At 37.5% G+C, this 26,055-nt stretch overlaps 3 protein-coding genes across 3 annotated transcripts; 2 read left to right on the top strand and 1 right to left on the bottom strand.

Moving 5' to 3' along the window:
• Positions 1-10,051: 10,051 nt before the first annotated feature.
• Positions 10,052-10,665, top strand: LOC108971011 (ctenidin-1-like). Its single transcript, XM_018936775.1, has one exon. The coding sequence runs from the start codon at positions 10,180-10,182 to the stop codon at positions 10,531-10,533; it is 354 nt and encodes a 117-aa protein (XP_018792320.1). The 5' UTR covers positions 10,052-10,179; the 3' UTR covers positions 10,534-10,665.
• Positions 10,666-20,478: 9,813 nt separating this feature from the next.
• Positions 20,479-20,844, top strand: LOC108970986 (glycine-rich cell wall structural protein-like). Its single transcript, XM_018936740.1, has one exon. It carries the CDS (start codon positions 20,479-20,481, stop codon positions 20,842-20,844), a length of 366 nt encoding a protein of 121 aa, XP_018792285.1.
• Positions 20,845-25,109: 4,265 nt separating this feature from the next.
• On the bottom strand, positions 25,110-25,697 carry LOC108970985 (loricrin-like). The gene has a single exon (XM_018936739.1). It carries the CDS (start codon positions 25,695-25,697, stop codon positions 25,110-25,112), a length of 588 nt encoding a protein of 195 aa, XP_018792284.1.
• Positions 25,698-26,055: the final 358 nt, after the last annotated feature.

Genomic DNA, 26,055 nt, shown 5'->3' with positions numbered 1-26,055 from the left:
GGCGCTCGTCCTGTTCGCCGATTTATAGGCACTGCACGAGTTTTTATCAAAAAGTTGGATCCCATAAACCATACATATTATTTTTGTTGTAGCGGTGTCAAATGGACGCCCATTAATTATATAATATGAGGTTGTAAAGAATGTTGGCGAGGTTTAACGTCTTCCCTTATCTAAATTGAGTGTTTTGCTGTAAAGGCGTTGGCTATACCGTTGACGGCATGTGGGTAATTCCAGTTTTGCAGTTTGTTAGCTTTATGATTATTGGGCGCATACTTTGTGCTCGCGCCTACGATCGGATGAAACTAAAGTGTTTTGTTACGTCTTAAAAGCTTTTGCATTTAAATGAAAATTATATTAAGTATTGAACTAGAAAAGCGATTTTCTAATCTTGAGCCTTAACTCATATGCATACTTATATTAGTGTATTTATGTGTATGTCTGTATGTGTTAGGGTGTGTCTGAAAGTCCCGAATTAAGTGAACTTATGGCACAGCGATTTTGAATTGTCACCTTTTTCTTTCTAGTCAAGAAGTAGGCCATGTAAGGTGACATATTTTCTTTTCTTTGTTTTTGTTCAACATGGTTCCCTTCAAGTGTAATACACTGATTATAGCGACTCTCGCCAATACTGCTATAAAGAAACCTTATTCTGACATATTGAAGTTGAAGAAAATAAGGCACACCTTGATAATATGTAAATTTTTATTTAGTTCATGACCTAAGGTAATTAGTGAATGAAAATACGTTTTCTGTTTCGGTTATAATATAATATTTTATTTTTGTCACTCAAGCACTCCCCTTAACTTTTATGAATTGTTAATTTGAATATTTCATTAGAGTTTCCTATAATATTTAAGCTCAAGTTCACTATTATCAACTTAAAGTGAGTCAAGTTAATTGGCTATAATAACTAAGGTGGATTTGTTTTTCCAAAACGAAATAAAAGAAAATTAGTTTTTCTCTAACCCTTGGCGTTAACCCTTAGACTTGAATTTGGTTTAAATCACTCGAATTCTCTGTTTGCCGACATTTGGAGATTCCAAGTGTAGCCAAGGTTTTCTGCACCTGGTTCTTCCGACGAAGTAGAGGTCTTTCTCTTCATTTGCTTCCCCGACGAGTAGTGCGTCAAATACTCTGAGAGCTTATTGCAGCTCCATACACCTGACATACCCTCACCAGCGTTGCCGCTCTCTCTCTCTTAATTCAATGAAGTATGTCAATGTCGTCTTATATCTCGTTCAGCTCATCGTTTCACCGACTATGGTATTCGTTATTGTCGATGCACAAAGAACCATAATCTTACTCAGAATCTTTTCTCGAAAAATCATAATGTCGACTCATCAGATGTTGTCTTCGTCCATGACTCTGCACCATATAAGCAACACGAAGATGTTGAGTGACTTGTAGATTTTGGTGTTTGTTTGTCGAGAGAGGACTTTTCTTCTCAATTGCCTACGCAGTCGGAAGTAGCACCTATTCGCAAGAGTTATTCTCGATCCCGACGGAGCTTTTGTTATTGCTACGACAGTTTACGCAGCCTTATTAGTTTTGCGGGGATATCAAATTCAGACATAGCGCCATAAAGCCAGCTCCACTTCGTGCTATTAAAAGCAGCTTTGAAATCAACGAAGAGGTGGTGTGTGTAGATCCTCTATGCACGGGTCTCTTCCAAGACTTGACACATGGTGAACATCCTCCTCCGAAATATAGTTTGTTCGAACTGTTTGGAAACTCTCCGATAATTTAAAGTTTAACAAAAAACCTTACTTCTTGGACTTACGAACCTCTCACACTTTTCATAAATGCTGCCGATAGACAGTGATTTGCTCCAGTGACATGCTTCGTACATATTTTTTATACACAGTTTTAATGGTATTTCTATTAATTTTATGAAAAAATAAGTGAATAAATTATCTAATAAATCTCATAAGATATTTAAGACATATTTAATTGCCACAAGAAAGAATTACGCCCAAAAAAAAATTACTGCGAACTACAGCGCCATCTGCTTGACCAGTTTCATCATTGTCTTCACTCTGTTTGCAGCCTAAACTTAAAACTATTGCACAATAAAAAGTGCATAGCTAACAAAGCTCACGTTCGAAAATGATTTCATTTACGAGTAAATATTTTAAATTGAAAATTATTGGTTAATTATTTTTTCGCGTATCTCTCTATCGACATTTTTATGTGTGTGTGGTACAACGCAGCTATAAAACCATTGCACATACATACATACAAACACGCAAATTCATAACCCAGAATTTTATTATGATGTGCATACTTACAGAAAATTAATTAGCGCATTATATTGTTGCGCTTAACGATTGACCTTGAAGTGATAAAAAGTGTTTTGTGTAATTGAAGAACCTTTATGATCGCATTTAAACATGTACTCATACATAAGGAAGTATATACATAAGTAGTCTATGTAGGAATGTATTAGAAGTAGTGAAGAAGAGCATATTATGAGCTATTTTACATAGAGGATTTAATTACATAAATTATCAAGTAATTGGTCATTAAATGAAGAATCATTTATAAAAATGTTTTAACAGCGGATTCTTTAGGCTGCTGGCAGGCTAATCGCAACTGAGATACTTTATAAGTTTTTTTATAATGAAAATGAAATGTATGTAATTCTCTGTATGCAATACAAAAAGACCTGGATGATTGTATATACTACGGCTAACTTCTAACTATTTCAATTAATCATTTGTCTTCTTCCTACCTATTTCGTTACTTTTTCAGATTGCTTTGATGTTTGTTAATTAACACTAATGACAGGTGAAAAAATAAAAGAGTATCATAAGAAATAATCATGTAGTCAATAATTATGGTTGTTTGTAATGTATATTATAGTAATATGCTGATGTATCTATACTATATTTAGTGTCTATATACGAAAGATAAGAATTTCATTTATAGAGTGAAGCATCGTTAAGGGGGCCATCCCGTGCGACGGTTTCAAAAAATCGATTTATTTTCCATAAAATTCAAGATAGAACATACCTAGAATACGCTGGTAAAATAATTTGCTAAAGCTGAATCTAGTTGGAAGGTTAGAGGAGTGGAATTTCGAATTTCTTTTTCTCGAAATTATAGTACATTTTCACACTGTCGTCTATGATTTTTCAAAAACGGTTTCTCACACACATGCGGCTACCGCTCTAGCTAGTTTGTTTTTTTTTTTTTTTTTTTTTTTTTTTTTTTTTTTTTTTTTTTTTTTTTTTTTTTTTTTTTTTTTTTTTGAAAAATTTTGAACCATTTTTTCATAATTTTAGATTTGTCAAAGCTCCTAGTTCCGGCGATAGCCCTCTGATTCAAATAGAGGTACTTTTTCAAAAGTCTTTTTTTTTTTTTCATGTTATTTTTGTTCAGTATTGTTTGGCATTTCATCATGGAAAGACTTACACCCGAACAATATTTACACATATTACGAGAATTCACGCTCTGTAAAGAATGTGTTTCGTGCGTTTCGCTCAATTTATAGTCAACATAATCGACCTACTGAGCGTACTATTCGCAATACTGTCACCAATTTGAGACCCAGCATTCCTTACTGGATACTCAGCCGTAGCTGAGAGTGTACACGAAGACCGTGAAGAGTCGATTCGGAGTCGTTCGCAGCAACTTTAAGTACCGTATGGAACGAGTTGGCACATTTTACGTCGACATCTTAAAGTGAAAACAAAATACAGCTTGTGCAAGAAGTCAAGCCGGTCGAACTTCGTAAACGACATCGCTTATCGCTTCGCTCTATGGGCTGTTGAAAAGTTGCAAGAAGATCCGATGTTTTGGAGCCATTTTCTGTGGATATGTCAAGCGAAATTGGGACTGAGACCATGAAATCCAGAAAAAACATCGGTTTGGTGTGGTTTGCGGGCCGGTGGAACCATCGGTCCATATTTCTTAGAAAATGAAGCCGGTGTGAACGTAATCGGCAACGGCGACCTTTATCGCGCCATGATAGCTGACTATTTGATGCCTGAAAATTAAGACGGCCCCACTTCTCACACGTCGCATTATTCAATGGATTTATTTCTCCACTATATTTGAAGATGATGTGTTTTTTTCTTTAAGAAAGTAGGTAACCTTCAAATGAATCATTTATCAGCCAGTTTTTTGTGTTTTCAAGTTAGCCAGCATTTTATAGTAGGTTAATTGCTGGAATAATGGGCGCCGTATGCCTACCGACTTTCTGGAAGTTGGCATTTTTCGGTCATTTCCTGTACTCATCTATTTAATTTTTATACCTTGAAGAGGGTATATTAAGTTTGTCACGAAGTTTGTAACACCCAGAGAGAAGCGTCTGAGACCCTATAAAGTATATGTATATATAAATGATCAGTATGTTGAGCTGAGATGATTTAGCCATGTCCGTCTGTCTGTATGTATACGAACTAGTCCCTGAGTTTTTAAGATATCGGATTGGAAGTACCGATATCGGTCCACTATAACATATAACTGCCATACAAACTGAGCGAAAAATACACGAATCTTACCAGTCCAGTGGCCGCTATCATAAAGTATCTACTAAATGATTTTTGTTTTTGTTTTTTTTTTTTTTGTTTGTTTACCACCGTGTCCTGGGATCCATATGAGATTGCAACTATTTAGAGTTGATGAAGTTTAGATCATAAAAAATTCAGACAATACAACGAGATTGCGTGTATAGCTAAACATTCAAGGACATCAATGACAAAGTTCGTGTTCGTCAATCCATATGCGCTTATAAGAGTAGACAAACAATTTTCGGAAAACGACAAAAATAATCTTTGCGGCATTTTTTCATGCAAATTTTTGCTTTAATTCTCATTTTTATTAAATTTACTTAAAATGTTTTCAGAGCCGGTTGAAATACATACACATTGTTCCTTTCATTCTACAACAAAAACCACTGTTCTCCTACACCCGACTAGTGTTTCTCTAAACCAATATTTGTCCAAAATAAATAATTTCAAGTGTGCTAAAGCTTACGTTTATCCGCTGGTTAACAACTCAGAATGCCGCAGCCTCGAATTATGTTGCAATTCAGTCCAAATACGTGTGTCACACACCCAGTACGCGTGCTTAATAACTTGCTACTGTCGCCGGCGCCGCCACGCTGGTCAGTATGGAAATGTACGCGTGCGTCTGCGTTGCAATCACTAACGCTCGCACACGACGGTGTCAAGCGCTGGCGCATATTTTACAGCCGCAAAATTGCTCAATTTTAGCACTTTGCCTACTCGTACATAATTCTATTTGAAATTTGAAATAACAAAGTGATTACATAAATAAGTATTCATGCACATCCGCTACCGAGCGTTAGTAGACGGCTGCACAGTGGGTTCTTGGAAGGTTTATTGTGATAGAAAATAATGCAAATTATAAATCTTCATATTTTATATAAACTCAAACCCTTCTGGAAAGTCTGCATTACATTCACTATTGCAAGGTTCTCCATTTCGAGATTCTCTACTACTGTTATTAAAACAAAATAAAACACATAAACTTCAAATTTAATTGGAATTTACTATCATTTGGAAGAACATTCTGTGGCATTTATTTTTTGAAGGTTATCTCTTCCAAATGTTGACGGCGGCTATGCTTCAGATCCGTTGAATGGACTGATGATTCGACCGACCCACAAACCGAGCTCTTGAACCTCTTCCGGTCGCAGACCCATTGAGCCAGAAATAGGCCTCATCGCTGAGCAAAATTTGGCTCGAAAACGGCGGATCTTCTTGGAACCAGCAAATTAAGCGAAGCGATGTCGTTTACGAAGGTCGAGCTTTAGTTCTTGCACAAGCTGTAACTGAAAACAAAGTTCAAGTGGCTGCGAATGACGCCGAATCGACTCTCCACGGACTTCGTGTACATTCTCAGCTACGGCTGCTATACTTTCTACACTGTGTGCTAGACGTGGTCTATTCGGTGATGTTGTTGCGAATAGTAGGCCGACTATGTTGACCAAAAGTTGAGAGAAGCGGGCGAAGCACATCCTTTAGAAAATGTGAATTTTCGTAATAAAGTTGTACGAGTCTTTTCTTATGCAAAAACTACCTCATGTTAAGAAAATGTAATAAAACAAAAGCTTACTTAGGCTGCACCACAGTTAGAATATCCTTTTGATGTGCTTTTCTTATAGCATTTAAGTATAGTATATAAAAAAGTTTTTATCTTCATATTGATCGTTCAGTTTTATGGTAGCTATACCCTGTAGTGCTCCGATATTGAGGGTTGCGACAAATCAGCAGCTTCTTGGAGAGAACGGAACGTGTGCAAAATTTCAGATTTCTCAAAAACTGAGGGACTAGTCTACTCAGCTCATCACAATGATCATATTGTATAGTTTGTCGGATCTCCAAAATTTCTACTGGATGTTACCAACTTTGAAAAAAGCTTTTAAGTTTAACGAAAGCTTTTAAACTTGCGGCCTGAGGAGCTTTCATTAAAATTTTTAGATCATATTTGTATTACAGTTTCTCATAGAGTTTGCTCAATATTTTTTCTAAAAAGACAATTGAATATCAATGACTCACTCTAAATAGTGCAGTTATATGCCCAACAACACTGTTTATCTACAAGTGATATATGTTATTAAGTTTTTCCTTGTTGTTTTTTTTTTTAGCATTTAGCAATACAACCTATCTTCCATGTCAAGAATTGATATATTTTCAAATTTATATTTTATATACATAAGTACAAAGAAGTGGATAATAAGAACGCTTCCACACTAACTTCGGCTTGGCTGTCAGAATAGTTTATGCAAAAGCGGATATCGTTAAAACCCCCGAAAATTCCCACTTTTTACTCCTATTTCTACAACGCAATGGTGTTGGTAGATACAGTATGTCTATAAACAAACGCTTATGTATGAAAAGGTTTAATCCACTAAACCTGTATTTTGAAATCATCGTTCCTTCTTTCCACAAAGTGCTAGAGAGAACCATTAATTGCCACACTGAAGCATTGGCAGCATTGCTTTTAATTAACCGGCACCTGTTGGAGCTGCGGGTAGCCGAAAATGGCCCTGATTATAACCTAAGGTGAGATAATGATTTAAGACGAGAAATATACTAATATTTAAGTTGGATATATGTGTGCATGTCGGCGCTAGCCTTGTAAGAAATAATTGAGGCGTAACGAGCTTTACGTTAAATAGTAAATTCAACAAACAATGTGGATCTTGTGTTCTATTATTATTTACTATTTTTCTGGCGTTTCGTGCCTAATCACTAGAATTCTATTAAATGCCTTTTCGAAACACAGATCAAAAACTCTGTTGAAAATTTTCTAAGGTCACAGATGAAAAATCCAAACAATTTTACTTTTTTCTCCAATGTGTGCTACTATCGAACTAGAATTTTTACCAAAACTTGGAAAGAAAGATCAGTTTATTTAGACCATGTACAACATTTTCAACCTCTGCATTAATACACTACATCAACTTCTGAGGGAAATTCTTACCTTTTTCCTAATTACGCCCAAATATTTCGAGGAAAATATTTCCGTAATACAATCTCAAAGAATTCTTTTTTTTTTCCTTCAAGTAAAGTTACATCACTCTTGTTCTAGTTCGAAAATCTTCATAACAAGTACTTTATTATCTGAGCATCCAAGTCTCTAATAAAATAAATATTGAGAGATGAAATATACAATCTCAAAATGAGGTAAATGATTGCAATTAACTTAAAAAATTTAGGAGTTCCATTATGAATGCCATCATTAACCGGCCATTATTTATTGTTTAACAAAGGTGAAGTTTGTAGGGCGGTCATTGGGAACCTTATATGTGGATATTAGCATTATGCAAGGCCTAGGTTTTTCTTCTCCTTTTGTTGATAATATTGTTTACGTGGCGGGTCCTAAACCCGGCGCTACCCAGAGGATAGTCGATTTAAGAACGGAAGTCGTGAGCTGCTTCAGCCAAATGTAAAATAATCGTTTCTGGGCCCTCCCAAGTAAATGTCGCTCAGAGAAGTTTCCTCACTTGCGTGAACCTCTACACAAGGTTCGATCCCTGTCCCATTAAACGAACAAATTGTTTCGATCCACATGCAATGGCAAACAGCTGAATTTTTATCCACCTTGGAAAAGTTTCCCATAATATATTTTATCCCTTCGAAAGCTGCCTTAAACTTGAGGATCCCGAAATATCTCCGATAATTTTAAAATATACCGCCAAGCATTTATGTTTATGGATAACAAAATTTCCATCAGCTATCTACCACACCGCTGCAGCATCTGGCAAGCGAAGGTTGCTGTTGTTAAGTTATACAGTTTCAAAGTCCAGATCCCTTCAGAAAATTCACGCTGATAGCAAAGCGCCTACGTTCGCTTTGAGCTTCCTGACCATGCGCTCAAAGTTAGCGAAAGAGCTCTAAGCGGAATTGCCAAAACCTGCAGAGCTTGGTATGGAGGGCACTTTTACTTCAATTTCATCCGATTGGCAACGAATCGGTACCTTGTTGCATACTTTCGCCCTAACGTTGGATCCATGTACCTCCTGTAAGTTCGTTAAGTACTGGTTAATAACAAGAACTTATGCGACTGTGTGATCCTTCTGATGAATCGTAAGGGCTCCTCTCAACTACTGACTCATAGTAATATTCTGGCTTTACTCTATCCAACAGATTCCCACGCGTTGTTGCTAAATACTTGTTCGGACTTTTTTGTCGAGATTGTGTGGAGAAAGCCAAAGTGGAATTATTCCAAAATATCGAAAAGACACACTTACGGCGAAGTGGCTAGGATTGTCATTAACTGCCTAAAAAATGTGTGGTATTCTCAAAAAGCGACGTCGATCTATGAAGATCTGGTGATCCAATTTTAAGAAAGTTCCTGTTAACACAAAGGGAACAACGATTACAGCTATCCACATAAGATCCATCAATAAGATCAACCCTACGACCTTACCATACAAAGCACGTATCGAAATGTGCGATAATTCATGAAAGGCTTTAGAATCCAAGTTTTCCAAAACACTTCCCATTTAAAAAGCTACCTCGAGAGTATTTCCTGTTGGGTCACATGAAGAAGCATCAAAAAGTGAGCGGTCCGATATCGACTAAATGTGATTAAGTTCAACTTGTATGCTAACTGACTACCGGCTGGCGGGTGGCGGCCAACCACCACAGGGCATTGAGTCACAGATTACAAGATTTCGCGTATGTGCGAAGTTGGTTGACATACATACATAACTGCCACAACAAACCGTACGGCGTACGATAAACAAAAACACACCCAAAAAGTGAACAGATCTAAAAAACGTTGTAAGTAAAGCTAGAACTGGTTAGCCTGCTGCAACTGCCACCGCCACTAGGCCCGGTTTTGCGGTCAGCAGTGAGTGTTGACATTAACCATGTGACTTTAAGCGAGCGAACTGCAGAAGTCACACACACCCACAGCTATACACATGTGAACTATAAAATGGGATTCACTTTGCGACACACACATATACAGCTCGGCGGCTGCTAGCTGGCGCTGTCACGTAGGGCTAACACTCCTCTACATACCAGAACACTTTAACGACGCATTGTCCAGCTGAGCGACCGAGCGCAGCGAACGCTGGCGCTAAATGCGCTCAACGCTTCTAGTAGTTCACGCGCATGCGCAGTGCCACTGTTTACACTATGCAACATGCGTGTGTGTGCGTTTGCAGTCTTTTGGCTAGTTTGCAGTGGCACGGCCGAGTAGTTGACCGTGGTGGTCGCTCAGCTTCGCCAGCAAATGCTTGGCTCGCAGTTTAATAGTTCACCAGCGCACTCAAGCGTTGCGGTAATGCCAAAAATAACAGCAATAACAACGGCAACATAGTAAGTACTTATTGCAATAGCGCTATGTGCGAATATGCTCCTCACTCATACGACGTTTTAAATTGCGCTGCTGACAGCTCATCTTCGGACGGGTTGTTGGCTTGGTCAGCTTAGCTAATGAGCGGCTACGGCAGCGTTGAAAGTGTGCTTATGTGTGTGAGTGTGTATACAGAACGGCAGGTAGACATTCGAAAAGAATAATTGCAACAAATCCAACAAAAAATGTTTGGTCGAATATAAATAGCGGTTTCGATTTGCATGTCGATATCAGTACAAATTCGGCTATCACAACTCGTGTATCCAACGCAGCGCAATCTTACGCATCTTCAGTTACGGTTACAGTTATAGGAAAAACTTATCGCCAAAGTTTGACAAAATGAAGGTCCTCGTGATCCTGTGCGCCCTCGTGGCAGTCGCCTCCGCCGGTTTTATACGCAGCGGTTGGGGCGGTGGTTCCAGTCTCGGCGGCTGGGGTGGCTATGGTGGTGGTGGCTACGGCGGTGGCGGTTATGGTGGTGGCGGTTATGGCGGTGGCAGCTATTCTGGCGGTTATTCATCACCGAAAGTGATCAAAGTGATTACACTGGGTAGCAGCGGCGGTGGTTATGGTGGATACGGTGGTGGTGGCTATGGCGGCAGTGGTTATGGAGGATACGGCAGTGGCGGCTGGGGTGGATACGGCGGCGGCGGTTGGAAGGGCGGTTATGGTGGTGGCAGCGGTTGGTGGTAAAATGCATATGTCGACCTGGCAACTCTGTCGCATTGGATCTTTTCGAATTTCGTGTGTTGTGATTTTGTTTTTGTATATAAATCTGCATGCATATATGTACCTTTTTGCGGAATAAAGTAAATTTATTTTATGTGAAACGAAAAAAATCTTGCAAATTGTCATTGATTAGAGGCGACGGAAGATAATGAGGTCTTTATGGACCTTAAGTGCTGCGCATCCTTTAAGCGTCTTCAGCATTTCATTGGATAATAACTGAAAGCTCGCAGACTTTTCCGTCCTTTAAGGTATATATTTGAACCAGAGCTTTTATTTTGTACGTTACCAGAACCAAGCTGCAAATCGAACGGATATTCAGATCAGATTTTGTACCCCCAAAATTAACTAAACCATAAATCCTGAAGATAATGAGTCATACATCTATCTTTAGATCTTCTAGAGTCACAGGTTTTACAAAGCGACTACAAAGAGAAAAACATCATTTGCCAACATTGGTCTGTTGTTGTTGTTGTAGCGGCAGAATTTTGCCGAATTGACAGTCCTTTGGCGGATACAAAATTCGTTTCCGTTCCGGTTACGTAAACCCGACTGTCGTGGGAACATGGTCTGTGGACTCGTGTGGCCATGAATGTTACCAAAGAATTCCTGATCAATTAACTCATCCTTTACAACATGATCTGTGTGCTATTACCAAGAAAGCACTGACGCCATAAAATTATGGAGGTTACTAATGGACCCTGGGCTTAAAGTGGTAGCGGGAACTGTTGAAATTTGAAATTCTCTTATTGCTGTTCTCTTTGGTGGAGATTGTTTCATGGCTGTACGTCCGGGAGATGTAAGAGTTTGAAAAGAGCTGATCTTTAAATACCTTCTCAGACTGGCTTTAACGTCGCACAAATACGTAAACCCTGTTTGGCTTAGAATGAAATTTACAAGAAATTTCTGAATCTCACGAAACAAAGCTTATAACCGAGTTCGATTAGAATTCACGAAATCTAAGGCTCAGGGTTTTAGGCTGGGTGATTTGACCAAGGCCTTGAATAATGGTCATATTACCATGAAATGTTTCGGAATTAAGTATATCTTTAAGTAAAATTAATATAAAATACTTAGTTGCGCTAACGGTGTGTTTCTAGGACACTTTTGTTTTTAAAATGTTTTAACTTAGTCGAATATTTTTCGGTTTCCCGGAAATTTAAACTTCTAAACTAAAAAAAAAGGTTCCAGTGAAAGTTATTAACTGTTTTGTGCTACATTTTCCTCCTAAACTAATATACTACAACTTCTTATTTATTGGCGTAATGTAGCCAGGTCCTTCTCCACCTTTCCCACGAGAATACGTGGAAGCCTTCCTTGCTTTCAACGGCGGGTACTACATAGAAAACTCTCACAACTTTCCCTCGAAAACTCAATGTCTATGCCTCTGCACCATACAGCAGCACGGGGATTATGAGTGGCTTGCCGAATTAGGTCTTTGTTCATCGAGAGAGGATTTTACTTCTCAATTGCTTACGCAGTCCAAAGTAGCACCTGGTGTCACGAGTTATTCTTTGTCGGATTTCGACGCTGACGTTGTTGTTAGTATTGATGCTGGTTCCAAGATAGACGACATCATCCACGACTCTGTAAGTTATGATAAGTCGCCAGTGCACAACTGTTTGTTTTTTCATACTGTCGAAGGCGGCTTTAAAATCGACGATGAGGAAGTGTTAGTCGATCATCGACAACTAGATTGATATATAAATATACAAAAGGCAACTTAACTTCTTTTCAAGTCTCACCATTCCCAGACATTCTTCCGCTTAAAAGTCTTTATAAGCAAATATTCCAATTGCTAGGCAATGATGCCTCTCTATTTCTAACCTTAATCAGTTCAAAACTAAGTGAAGGTTTTTCCCGCACCTATAGGTGATTTATTATATGAGTACAGCAAGTTTGCTTTTCATAATCCTCTTTAATTTCTGTGTGAATTGGAAAACGGAACATCCATGGACCATAAACACACACACATACAAACATAGTGAGTACTAACTATGATTATTTTGTTTGATTTATGCTTTGTGTTTCTAATTTTGTTTTCAATATAATTACACGTTTTATGGCCATAATAAATGTCTTGCGTACCCGCATATGCATTGAAATGTTGTTGTTTTTCTTTCAAATGATCATTAAAAGCGGATAATTGTTTTCGCATCTTCTGATTAATAGTTTATGAGCGTAAGTTGTTGGTAAATGCCTGAGAACATTTTGTTTTGAAACTACAAATATTGCAAATACACAGTTCTGACATAATCGTATAGTCATAAAAAAATTAGTTGAATGTTTACAATGCTTGTTTTGGCATAACGTTGGAGAATTTTCAAGCAGACGGGATTTAAGGGGCGCCATAAAGTAAAGTAGGTGATCATCAATGAAGCAAGTGTTGGTTCAATACCTGAGCTTGTAAGAAAAGTAGTCGACCTCGTCAACAAATCTCTATTTTATTAGAGAGAATTTTAGCTAAGATAGTGCAGCACCTTAGTTAATCCATTCGATAGTATATAATTCGAATCTGCTTATCCTCAGACAATTTCATAATATAAATGCGGAATGCTTAATATGGATCATACATGATGTGAGAGATCAATTCTGTGATATTTTATGAAGCAAAGAGCTACTTCAATTACTAAAAGAATTGTCGAAAGTATAAAGCAGTCTAAAAATAATAAACATACAAGGAGCGTTCCAAAGTAAACAGGACTTGAAAAAAACCAGAACAAATAGTTTTTTCGGCACAATCAATTTATTCAAAATAATCTCCTTTTGATTCAATACAGCTTTTTGTACGGTCCAAAAGCATGTCGAGCGAGTGTTTTAACTCGTTGGACGGTATGGTCGCCAGTATGCCGTTGCAGGCCTTCCTTTTATAGACAAATGCATTTTTGCGAAAAGGAAGAAGTCGCACGGTGCCGCACCAGGTGAATACGAGGAGTGGTTTTTCGTCAAATAAACGGTCACAAGCGTTGATCGATGATGTTAGATTTTAAGCAATTTTTGGGGTCGTCAGTTAATTTGTGCGGAACACACCGAGCACACACCTTTCGTAAGCCCAAATGTTTGGTCGAAATGCAAAAAATCCATGTTTTGGAGATGCTCAATTCCATTTCCATGAAATTCAATGATGATTTTGACTTCACTTTGAAAACGTTGAAACCACTCGTGCACTCTGCTACGGATAGGCAATCATTGCCATAAACTTGTTTCATCAATGAAAACATTTGGGTAAAAGTTTTACCAATTAAAAAAAAAAATTAATGTTGGCTCTTTGTTCGAAGCTCATTTTCGCACCGATAACGCAAATATACTTACACTTAAATTGTAATAACTTCACTTCCAATGAATGAAATGAACGTGAATATCTCACTGAACAATCAATAAAGATATCAGATTCTAACGCACCAGTCGACATATAAAGGGCGCCACCAGGGGGCGCTAGATTCAGAAAGTACTGCTTACTTTGAATCGTCCCTTGTATTGTCCTTCTTGAATTGCATCTGAAAAAACTTGGATCACTGCATTGCAGGGGCTACTTATGGCGCCTTCTTCTCTGCGCACATACAGACGAGTGATATGTAGATGGAGACGAGTCTTTATAGAAGAGGCGTAGTGAGCTTTTTCACGGGTGGCTGTTATTAAAGTTGCGGTAAACGTCCTCCTACAAAATTCGGCATCTTTCAGAGGGATCAACATTCACGCCCGTTGTTCTGATTAGAATTAGCTACTTCATCATCTGACTCCTTTGGGTATCCGGTTACAGCGGAATTGGCTAATTCCGGCTGTTCGGCATGGGACAGAGTTATATCTCTATTGGCGTCTTGTGTTCTAGCACTGAAACAATGAACCTCGCGAGCGTTTAACATGGAGTGAAAGAATGGATGGTTAGGGGACCAGCTTCTGTGAGACTGCAAGTTTCTTTTGGGTTCTAGAGGAGAACGCAGGAGATCTTCTGAACTACTATCCTTGAGCAAAGCTCTTCTTATCGTAATAGTAGAAGTTCTTACTGAACACTGTCCAATAGGCATCCTTGAAGTAGAGCCAATAATCTTGGGGGACGCTAATTGTCAAAGTTGTATGGCGAAGAGTGAGATGGAAATCTCCTGACTTTCTCACACTGTGCAGCCTTTGCAAGGCTGAGGCTGAAGCTTAACAGAATTCTTATATAGCCGAAACTTACATTTATGGTAACGCCGCAGTAATTCATGACAAACTTAAAGCGATTTGCCGTGAGATTCGTGTTAAGATCGACCCCTTAACCTAACATAACCTAACCTAAACTAAGCTTCTAACGAAAACCCGCCCTTTCACAAAACAAATACTAAAATCAAACACACATCAACACACTGAAACACTGAAACACTATCTAGTGCTAATATTTACCCAGCTAGTATTAAGTTGGTTCTAATATGCATGAACATAAATAAAAGCCGCGTGCATTTATGGTGTGCATGCGCGCATGCGCAAATTCAAAATTTATGAGATAATGACTTGCTTCACACACAAACCCCTAATCCTGAGCGTAACACTTTAAACGCTCGTTAATTTACACATTTACACCGTCACACAAACATATTTCTGTAATCAATGCTGCATTCAAATACTTAGCGAGTGATGAGTGCATCTCACGCCGAACGATCGAATGCTCGGAACGAATGCAACCCAGACAAATCAAATCGCTAGTATTTATGCGCTCATCAAAGTAAAAGTAAGCGTTGGCTGCCTGTCTGACGACCAACGCTCGGGTGAAGGTTAACGATGCAACTTATGCAGGAACTATATTTCGCCGCTGCGCTGAACATAAGAGAAGATTTGTGCAAATTAACGATTGATTCTGACATTTATGAGCGCAGCTTAGCGTTTTGCGTTTTGAGCGTGTTCCTTTTCTCAGCTGGTGGGCAGTAAAAGTTGTTGCTGGTGGCTGTGACATTGAATTTGAGATGGATGCTAAGCAAAAAATATATCTGTTTGTTTTTGTTGTAAAATGTCTAATAAATTATTGCTTAACATATTTGCTTGTGTTTTTCGGTTTTGCAAGTCATCAGTGTATTGTTTGTGCATAAATCGGCACTGATGCTCTTTGAGTGCTACAGTTAGTGATGTGGATCATGATTTGCGAAAAGTCGTGGGTATTCGGTTACTCGGCAATAAGTAAAATCATAATTTAAGATAAAAGTGTGTTAGTCACCTATGTATGTGCATTATGTGGTAATCATTACATCATAACTAAGTAACGTGGCGTCCACTCCAAATCCATTATTTATATTAACACCATGGCAGCTATGTCAATTTTAGCATTTCGGAATTTCAATTAGCTTTTTTGAAGGTCGATTCAGCCTCTTAAGAGCAATATCGACTAATCGGTTAGTATATGTGAAAAAAAGCCTCAGTGGATATATTTTCATGTCAAATCCTGGCAGTTATAGAACTAAAACTATACTTCAACGATAAGGCAATATATCTGCCTTAGATTCAAACTTGTTTTCCTCTAAATTGATTTTGTTTATGTTTTGAAATTTCGAAAGAAGCCATTAACGACCTGTTTAAAAACGAGAGTTAACTAAAGGGGATTTATAATGAAAATTGTCTTGTAGTGTAATAGTTCTGAAGCTAATAATGCTACAAGTTGAAGTGAGTCTCAAAAAGTTTCTGAAATTGAACTAAGCTCCCCAGCAATTGATAAAATTTCATGTATGGATGTTCGAGATTGTGGATTGATCAACGAATTTTGCACTAATACACATATTCAACTCGTTGGAATGAGGAACACTTTTTGCGAATACTGCGGCAATTGCAGTTAATAATGCAAAAATTATCTTTTTAAAACTAAAACCTCTAGCCACTACTTCAAAACAAACCTCCTTAAAAACGGCTAAGGATTAATGACAATTTCTGCAACATTTAGTATCTTTATTTTAATAAAATACATCAAATACGAAATTACAGTCCATTTAGGCATATCCATATTAATTTTCTATGGGTTCTCTTTAGGAGAGATATGATCGCCTTCTTCATTCAATGTATTATTTGATCAGGCGCACCTATTCTATAAGAAGTCTCTATCTGTGCCGGTTTTCATGAATTCTGCAAATAAAGGTTGATTCAAGTAGGAGTACTTTTTAATAGCCATTTTCGTTCAGCTTCATTACGAAAGTTCTGTAAAGAATGGTTTTGCCCAGCTTATGGTCAATAGTGAAAAAAAAAATGTCAGCCGTAGCTGAGAGTGTACACGAAGACCACGGAGAGTCGAATCCGCACCGTACGTTGGCGTATTTTACGTCGAGGCCTTAATTTGAAAGTGTACAAAATACAGCTTGGCAAAGAACTGAAGCCCCTCAACCTTCCCAAGTTCCACGAGGATCCGACGTTTTCGAGTAAAATTTTGTTCACCGATGAGGCTCATTTCTAGCTCAATGTAAACAAGCGAACCTGAAAAGATTCAAGAACTGTGATTTCTTCCAGAAAAAAAATCAGTTTGGTGTAGTTTGTGGGTCGATGGAATCATCGGTCAGTAAGAACGTAAACGTCAGTGGCAACCGTTACCGCGTATGTTAACAAAAATTGATACCTGAAATTGAAGCTCGTGATCTCGACGGCATTTGATTTCAACAATTGTGTGAAGCTCAAAGCGCTGCATTGATTTGTAATGGTCTTGTGATATATCGTATATGAAACTTAGTTCTTAGGTACCACAACAAATCCGCGTTCTTAAGTGTTAAAGTGAGATCCATGTTAGGGATCGAACTCTTAACCTTACCTAACCTAACAGAAGATGAGAAAAGGTCTAAAGTATTATACAAAAAAACTATATATCTGTTTCAAATATCTAATGTGGAAAGATTTACCAAGTTTATACGGATATATCCCACTATTCTTGATAATATCTTATGATCTTGGCAACGTTCTTTCCCTTAGAGCTTGAGTACACAGTTTTTCGAAAGAAACAATATAATAAATTCATGGCATAGAACTTCAATACCTCTATTAAACGTTTCCTATTAGAACCTTGCTCTCAAAGCGTTGAAATATTATTGCACTTTTGAAACTTTCTAGTTTCCTGGTAACACATTTCGTAAAAAATACCCAACTCCAATACTCCAAAAAAAAAAAAAAAATTATGATGCTCGTAAGCTACAGCTGATATCCACGCGTGAGAACTTGGTGAAAAGCTCTGTGAAAATTTAGTGGATTCCACAGCATATTTCATTAATTTTATTACCAAACTTCTAATTCTTCTAAGCCATTCACAAGGTGTAACTTTATGAAATAATAAAGTAATTTTACAATTATACAAAATGTATGAGTATTGCATGTTTGCTTTGCGAAGTTTATGATTAATTTTTAGAAGCCTGCCTCAAATTCTCTCAAGGCAATTAAAAAGTCCCCGAGTGCACTGCTTAACTAGGGCTAAACCGTAAATGTGAGATAATATTGTACATGTATGTATGTAAGTACATTGCATTTGTGCTAAATGTGTTAATTGAAGGCTCCCAAAGCTTTTTCAATTTGCAATTAATTAATGACGGAATACATTACATAGACCAATAAGGTATAATTAATTAGTGAATAAATGTTGAATAGACTTGCCACATATAAAGATATTACTCTAAGAAAGTTAATATATACGATTTTTACGATTAAAATTAAAAAATTTTTTTATAAATATGATAGAGTTGCCAACTAACAGAAAAGTTTATTATTTCTGAAAATAGCCGCAAATGAAAAAAAACACACCAATTGAGAAAAATATAAAAAAGGTTAAATTAATATTTAAAATATAAAAAATATGCTAGAGTTGGCAAATAATTGAAAATAACATAAAATGAAAAAAATTCACAGGAACTGAGAATATACTATATTATAATATAATGAATAAAAAAGTCAAAATATTGTAGTTGTTAAGTTATTATACTATCAACCCTTCTATAAAATAGTTTATAGATAGCAAATATTTTATAAAACGTTGCCATATTAGAGAACAAAACAAATTTTAAAAAATTAAAGTTTATAAATATTTCGCATGATTTCTCTTAATGAGGTTGCCAGATCTGCCAATAATCTGCCAATAATGTGCAAATTAGATACATTTCACAATTTTATAAGACGTTTACGGCGAATATTTTTTCAGGGTTGCCATTTACATTGTACTTATTGGCAATTACCTACTACTTCAGAATACTTCAGATTATTACTTTACTTCAGAAAATGATATCAAATACATATCAATACATGACACTTCAAATAACAAATGTACGTAATATTCGGCATTGCCACATCGCTTAAACTGTTTTAGAAAATTTTGTTTTTGTTATATAATTTATTTTGAATATTTAAATCTAAAAACTTACTAAAATATCAAAATATAAAGCAATTAACTAACTAAGTAAAGTAAAATGCAGATTTTTTTAATAGCGTTGCCATCTATTTAAATTGTTTCTCAATTTAACTTCAATAAGCAATTAAGTGTATGTCAACGTACTAAAGGACTGTTGTCATTAAACAAATAATATAAATAAAAATGTAAGCCTTTAGGGCAGTTCAACTAAAAAATTGTTGAGATGGAGTTGCCGTCTATCGCAACTATTATGCAAACTTTTAAAAAATATTTTTATAATAATGTTGCCTTATGTGTTCACACATGTTTTATAGTTGTTAAATAAATACATATTTTTAATAGGGTTACCATCTTGTGTAGTGTTTGAAGAAAGTAATAAAATTTGAGCAAATTTAATGTACCAGTATAGAACTATGTAAATAATCACTAAATTTAAGCAAGATTTCTAATTAATATTGTCCAAAATAAAAATAATACCATATATATAAAAAGTGTTGCCATCTACCGTAATATTAAAATAAAAAAAAAAAATATTTGTCTAATGTTTTATGTAAAAATCTAAAGCATAAGTGGAAGGTATCACAGATAAATTTGAATAAAAAATATTTAAACAGCGTTGCCACCATCAGAAAAATTCTTTAAAAATTTTAGATTGCATACGAAAAATAATCGTTCAAAAGGTTGAGAAATTGTGTATTTATATGGAAGCTATACTACGAAAATATGTGTAACCAGTGTTGCCACTAAAATAATTCTTTTTTTTTCATTGTAATTTTTATGTTTTCCCGTTTAAGCCTTTTGCATAGTAGAATTGGTGTAGTAAAAACTACTGTATGCATACGCCGATGTGCACAGATATGTCCGTATACATGTATGTATGTATGTATAATTAATATATGTATATCTGTACTCGTACACTTACAAGTATTTTCTGTTTTGATTTGTTCTTTCCCGCCTTAAATTTGTTACGGCAGAAAAGTTGAACCCGCCAAAGTCATGACACTGCAAGTGTGAACTCAAATGTTGTCTTGTTGCGAAGTAAACATATAGTATATGTAAGTACATGTGTGAATGTATGTGTATCCATATGTTTCTAGAAATTGTTATGCATTGCCAACCGATTTCGTTAATTTATGCTTGATGAGCGCCGTGATGTGAACTTCTCTAATTGCCGACAGAAAAAAAAAACTGTACAAGTGCTTGTAATTATTACTGCATTACAAAAACAAAAATATTATACTCAAAATTAAACAATAACAAATTGTAATATAAATAAAATAGTAATAAAAGAAAAAAGGCGACGAGTGTGCAAAAAGGGAACAAAACCGGCGAGCGGCAAGTGTGAAATGCACCAGGGCTCGCGTGTATAAAAGCGATGTTGCAAGTGTCAGCGGCATCAGTGAAGCCAACCACCAGCGTTGGAGCATACGCAGCACGACAAAGTTATCAACCAAGCAGCAAATCAGCGAATCAGCAAACCAGAACCGCGAATTTTGGAATCCTCGACGAACCGCGACTAGAGACATTTGAAGATGCGCGCTTTCGCCATTGTATTGTTGTTGGCCTTGGTCGCATTAGCCATGGCAGGCGGTGGCGGCTGGCAGGGAGGTGGTGGCGGCGGTGGTAGAGGCGGCGGCGGTGGATATGGTGGCGGCAGCAAAGGCGGATATAGTGGTGGTGGTGGCGGTTACAGTGGGGGTGGTGGTGGAAAAGGATACGGCGGCAGTGGTGGTAGCTATGGTGGAAGCGGTGGTTATGGCGGCAAAGGAGGTGGCGGTGGCGGTTGGCAATCAGGTGGTGGTGGCGGCGGCGGTAAAGGCGGCTATGGTGGTGGTAGTTCTGGTGGTTATGGCGGCGGTAAAGGAGGTGGTGGCGGCGGTGGCTATGGTAGTGGTGGTCATGGTGGCGGCGGTGGATATGGTGGTGGTGGTGGCGGTAAATGGTAATTCATCGCTTAGCCACATCAAACGCTTATGGCATRCAGAACTGGACTTGCTTATATGCTCTGCCTCACCTAACTGGACTATCTCGCTTGCCTTGAAAATGGAAAAAAATCATAAAATTAAAATTTTGGTAAAACATTTGCTTTCGACTCACATAACTATGTTGGTTTATACCTTTATAATAAAGGAAAATTTGTAAATATAAAATGGCATTTTAAAAAATAATTCTTAACTATAATAATTTTTTGTAGGCGCTGAGATAATAATAATTAACTTTTTTTATAAAAAAAAAATTAATTGTGTGGTTAGAACAATGTGCAATACAAGTGAACATTTTATAGTGACTCCTGATTCCCTTTTAAAGAATTTCCACATATTTAAAAATAAAAAAAAATATTTAAAAATAAATGGCAACCCTTTCTCTAAATTGTATAAAGAAAATGTCTGCCATTTCTTTCCTAACTAATGTCCTTCGATGTGCTGTTAAAGATATTTCACATATGTATGTTCAAAAAGAAAAGAAAATAGGTGGCAACCCTTCTTAAAAAAATAAAGGACATACTTTTCATTTCAAGATGTTACAATTAACATTTATATTTTTTTAACCAAATGAAAAAATAAAGGATGGTAACTATTTTCAAAAATATTATCTACTGTAGATTTGATGAACACTGTTTAATTTGATTGTCGTTTATATAATATTATGGTAACCATGCTGTATAAAACTTCTGAAGGAGCTGCGCAGGGATCAATCACCGGCTCATACCTCAGCTACGACGGCATACTAAGACTCGGAATACCGGCTGGTATTGCTAGCCAAGAAGCGTATTCCGATTATAGTAGACATAAGGACAACAACAGAGAGGGAGAGACTAAGGTTGTCAATTATCTCGATGTAAGACTAAAGTCAAGACTTACCTACTGACCACAAATTCAACACGCTGCGGAAAAGGCATTTAAAATAGATTTTAGATTAGACGTCCATCCATTTCAAATAAAAAAGTGTGGATCTTAAAAGAACAAGGAACAAAGGTCACCAGCACAAAAAAGGAAATAAGGAAATAAGGAATGATACCTCAAAACGATGGCAAACTCGTTTGGAGCAAGGACATCATAATAGATGGACGACTATGCTAATTACAAAAAAAAATAATAATGGTTATGCAGGAAGCATGATGGTGAGTATTATTAGACTGACATCTGGGCACCGATATTTTAGAAAGTATTAGAAAAGCCGAAGAGCCATTATGTATGTAACGAAGCAAAGGAGGAAGACACGGAACAAATGTTTTTCAATTAACTTTCTGGCAAACAGAGCGCAACAGGCTGCACACTATGGTAGGCCCAATGCAACTGCCATGATTGGAAATGAGAAAATTGTAAAACAAACAAGTAAGGAAAAGCTAAGTTCGGGTGCAACCGAACATTTTATACCTTTGCAACTTTCAGGAATCAAAGCCAGGGAAATGCCCTATGTTGTGAAATGCCAACCAGAAGATCAGAACCCAAGCCGACATATTCCACACGGGGTTTGCTAGAAAAACGACAGTCACTCTGCAGAATACATCTCACAAATGAATTAACACCATTTGTTCAATAAGTTTTGTCATTTGATAAGAGAGGGCGTTGCCCAGCCCAATTTTTATACTCTCGCAAAGAAGTTGCTAAGGAGAGTATTATAGTTTTGTTCACATAACGGTTGTTTGTAAGTCCTGAAACTAAAAGAGTCAGATATAGGGTTATATATACCAAAGTGATCAGGGTGACGAGTAGAGTTGAAATCCGGATGTCTGTCTGTCCGTCCGTCCGTCTGTCCGTGCAAGCTGTAACTTAAGTAAAAATTGAGATGTCATGATGAAACTTTGCACACGTATTTCTTGGCTCCATAAGAAGGTTAAGTTCGAAGATCGGTAAAATCGGCCCACTGCCACGCCCACAAAATGGCGGAAACCGAAAACCTATAAAATGTCATAACTAAGCCATAAATAAAGATATTAAAGTGAAATTTGGCAAAAAGGATCGCATTAGGGAGGGGCATATTTGGCCGTAATTTTTTGGAAAAGTGGGTGTGGCCCCGCCCCCTACTAAGTTTTTTGCACATATCTCGGAAACTGCTATAGCTATATCAACCAGACTCTATAGAGTCGTTTCCTTCAGGCATTTTCATATACAGCTCAAAAATGGAAGAAATCGGATAATAACCACGCCCACCTCCCATACAAAGGTTATGTTGAAAATCACTAAAAGTGCGTTATCCGACTAACAAACAACGTCAGAAACACAAAATTTTACGGAAGAAATGACAGAAAGAAGCTGCACCCAGGCTTTTTTTAAAAATTGAAAATGGGCGTGGCGTCGCCCACTTATGGATCAAAAACCATATCTCAGAAACTACTCAACCGATTTCAATAAAATTCGGTATATAATATTTTCTTAACGCCCTGATGACATGTACGAAATATTGATGAAATCGGTTCACAACCACGCCTCTTCCAATATAACGCTATTTTTAATTCCATCTGATGCCTTCCCTCTATAATATATACATTAGGAACCAATGATGATAGCGGAATAAAACTTTAGACAAATACGGTATTTGTGCTGAGGTATCCCTTGTGGAAAAATTGTCATGATCGAACCATAACTTTTCAATACAATTAAAATACAATTCAATACTCAAAGTACACAAATTGATCTAATCTAATTAATTTTACAGAAAAATTAAAAAAATAATATCGATTATCCATTTATCATGCGACAGTATAAAATGTTTGGTGACACCCGAACTTAGCCCTTCCTTACTTACTTTTTTTATTTTTTATTTTCTTGTGTTTTGTTGGTACACTCTTCATATGAACGAAGTTTCATTTCAGTCAGGCAATCATTCTTTGTTTACGAGCCATTTAGTGTCGCCGTGTCACCGTATTTCTTACAATGGAAAAAAATTTAATATTATGTAGTGGTAAAATTGTTTTTCTCTAAGGTGTAGCAGCAAAAGAAATTCACGACCGAATGTTAAAAGAGTATAAGGATTGTTCACCTACACCTAGAACAGTAGAAAGATGGATTGCCGAGTTTAAAAGTGAACGTACAAGCCTTGAAGGCGATCCAAAACAAAAACATATTCGAATGCGGTTTCATGCATTAGGTTTTTGGAATGCGAGAGAAATTTTGTTTGTGAATGACTTGCAAACTGGTCAAACAATTAGTTCTGAATATTATTGCAACCTCTGGGACCAGTTGAAGGAAAAAATTCCGGCAAAAAAGACCCGTTTTGCGGAAGAAAAAATTAATTCTTCATCAATACAATGCACCGTGGCATAAGAGCATTTCGACAACGGATAAATCCATGAATTAAAGTTCGCAGTGTTGGAGCATGGGATCAACAGATTTTAGGATCATTGGAGCAAGTGTATTAAGGTTCAGGGAGATTATACTGAATAATTAAGTGTAGTTTGAATCATATATTACGATAAAACTGTGCACGAATCGCATTTGAGTTGTCCCACCTTATGACTAACATGTTCGGTTATACCCGGTGCATATATTTTAGAAAACAAGGAAGAACATTTCAATGAAGATGTAAGATAGTGTTTAGTTACCCTGACTTTTTTTCTACTTATATATCTTCCAGCATCCTATTCTGTTTTAAACCGTGATCTAATAACAGAATGATCACGATGTCTTCTATCGGATGGAAGCTAATCGGAAACTAACTAGAATAACAAATCTGTAAATTGAAAATGTCCACAGATTTTATTGACTCCTTGTTAACACTAGAAACTGGGTTGAAGAATATTACAATCTGATTAAACTTACCTTAGATGAATAATTCAAGTATATTCGCAGTCATGTAAGCTCTTGAATCTCAGCTTTGATCTAAAATATTTCAGGAATTTTTTATTAACTAACAGAAGGACGACAACAACCTTGATACAATCTTGATACTATTCTTCCATCACTTTTAGTTCCTGGTTGAATAGCTGATTACGGAGATAGTCTAACTTGATACTAAAATTTGTGTCCAAAGACGTTAAGCACCAAAAATTAACTTCACTTGTCTTTTAAGAAAAAAGCTCATGATTTTAAATGCAATTGACTTTATTTACAAAAAGGTACATATGTATGCATGTAAGTGCGTGGAAATATATATGCTTAAACATAGTTTTTCGTACTTCACTTTAACTTAAATACACATTTGGGGGAAATACTTTTACACAACACAACACTTTCGTTTGCTACTAAGTTGCACAGCTCCTTTGAAAGATTTACCACTTCCAACCGCCGCCACCACCGCCCGATGACCAACCACTGCTGCCGCCTGATGGCCAACCGCCGCCATAACCGCCACTACCGCCCCCACTGCTAATCTTCCAGACACCACCACCGCCACCACCTGACTTCCAGCCACTGCTGCCACCACCACCGAGACCCGATTTCCAACCAGATAGTGCCTGCGCCCAGCCGCCGCTACCGCCACCGCCATGACCGTAACCACCCGAACCGCCGAGACTGCTTATTTTCCAGCCACCGCCGCTACCGCCACCACCACCGCTCGACCAACCGCTGCTGTAGCTAGACTTGCCCGGCCAGCCACCGCCACCACCGCCTCCAGACCAACCACCACCCGAAGAGCGCCAGCCACTGCCGCCTCCACCGCCGCTGTAAGAGGATTTGCTGGGCCATAAGGAGATGCTACCGCYACCGCCACCACTCCAACCACCACCACCGCCGCCTGAGCTCCAGCCGCGACTACCGCCACCTCCACCGGAGCTCCAGCCGCTACCGCCGCCGCCCAGATAGCCAGCCATGGCGACGGCGCACAAACTGAGCAACACTAAGCAGATGCGTTGCATTTCGTAAAGGATTTCGTAAACACTGTTGTTGCTTCTAACGAACACTTGCTCTTTGTAGCACTTTGCACCGTTATGTTGTTGCAGGTACAACTGTTGTCAACTGAGGTTCCGCCACAACTAATCCTCCACAGTATTGAGACACAACTATTTATATGCGCATGCGCCAAAGTAAAGCGCTTACATGAATTATTATTCCTTATTGTTGTAGCAATGGTTTATGTTGTTATTGTTGTTGTTGCTGCTGCTTTTGAAAATGCTGCAAATACGAATTCTATTCTTATAAAATGGCACAATTGAACCAACCGAAGCCAACTGAAATGTTTAAACGACGACGAACAAGCCAACAACAACTACACGC

This window comes from Bactrocera latifrons, unplaced genomic scaffold (genome assembly GCF_001853355.1).
Source record: "Bactrocera latifrons isolate USDA-ARS-PBARC rearing strain unplaced genomic scaffold, ASM185335v1 scaffold_32, whole genome shotgun sequence".
NCBI lineage: Eukaryota > Metazoa > Arthropoda > Insecta > Diptera > Tephritidae > Bactrocera > Bactrocera latifrons.
Note: the sequence above shows the minus strand (reverse complement) of the source record. Positions and strands in the feature narration are given on the sequence as shown.

Coding starts and splice junctions, on each gene's coding strand:
- LOC108970986 (XM_018936740.1), top strand. CDS start 20,479: ATGGCAGGCGGTGGCGGCTGGCAGGGAGGTGGTGGCGGCGGTGGTAGA.
- LOC108971011 (XM_018936775.1), top strand. CDS start 10,180: ATGAAGGTCCTCGTGATCCTGTGCGCCCTCGTGGCAGTCGCCTCCGCC.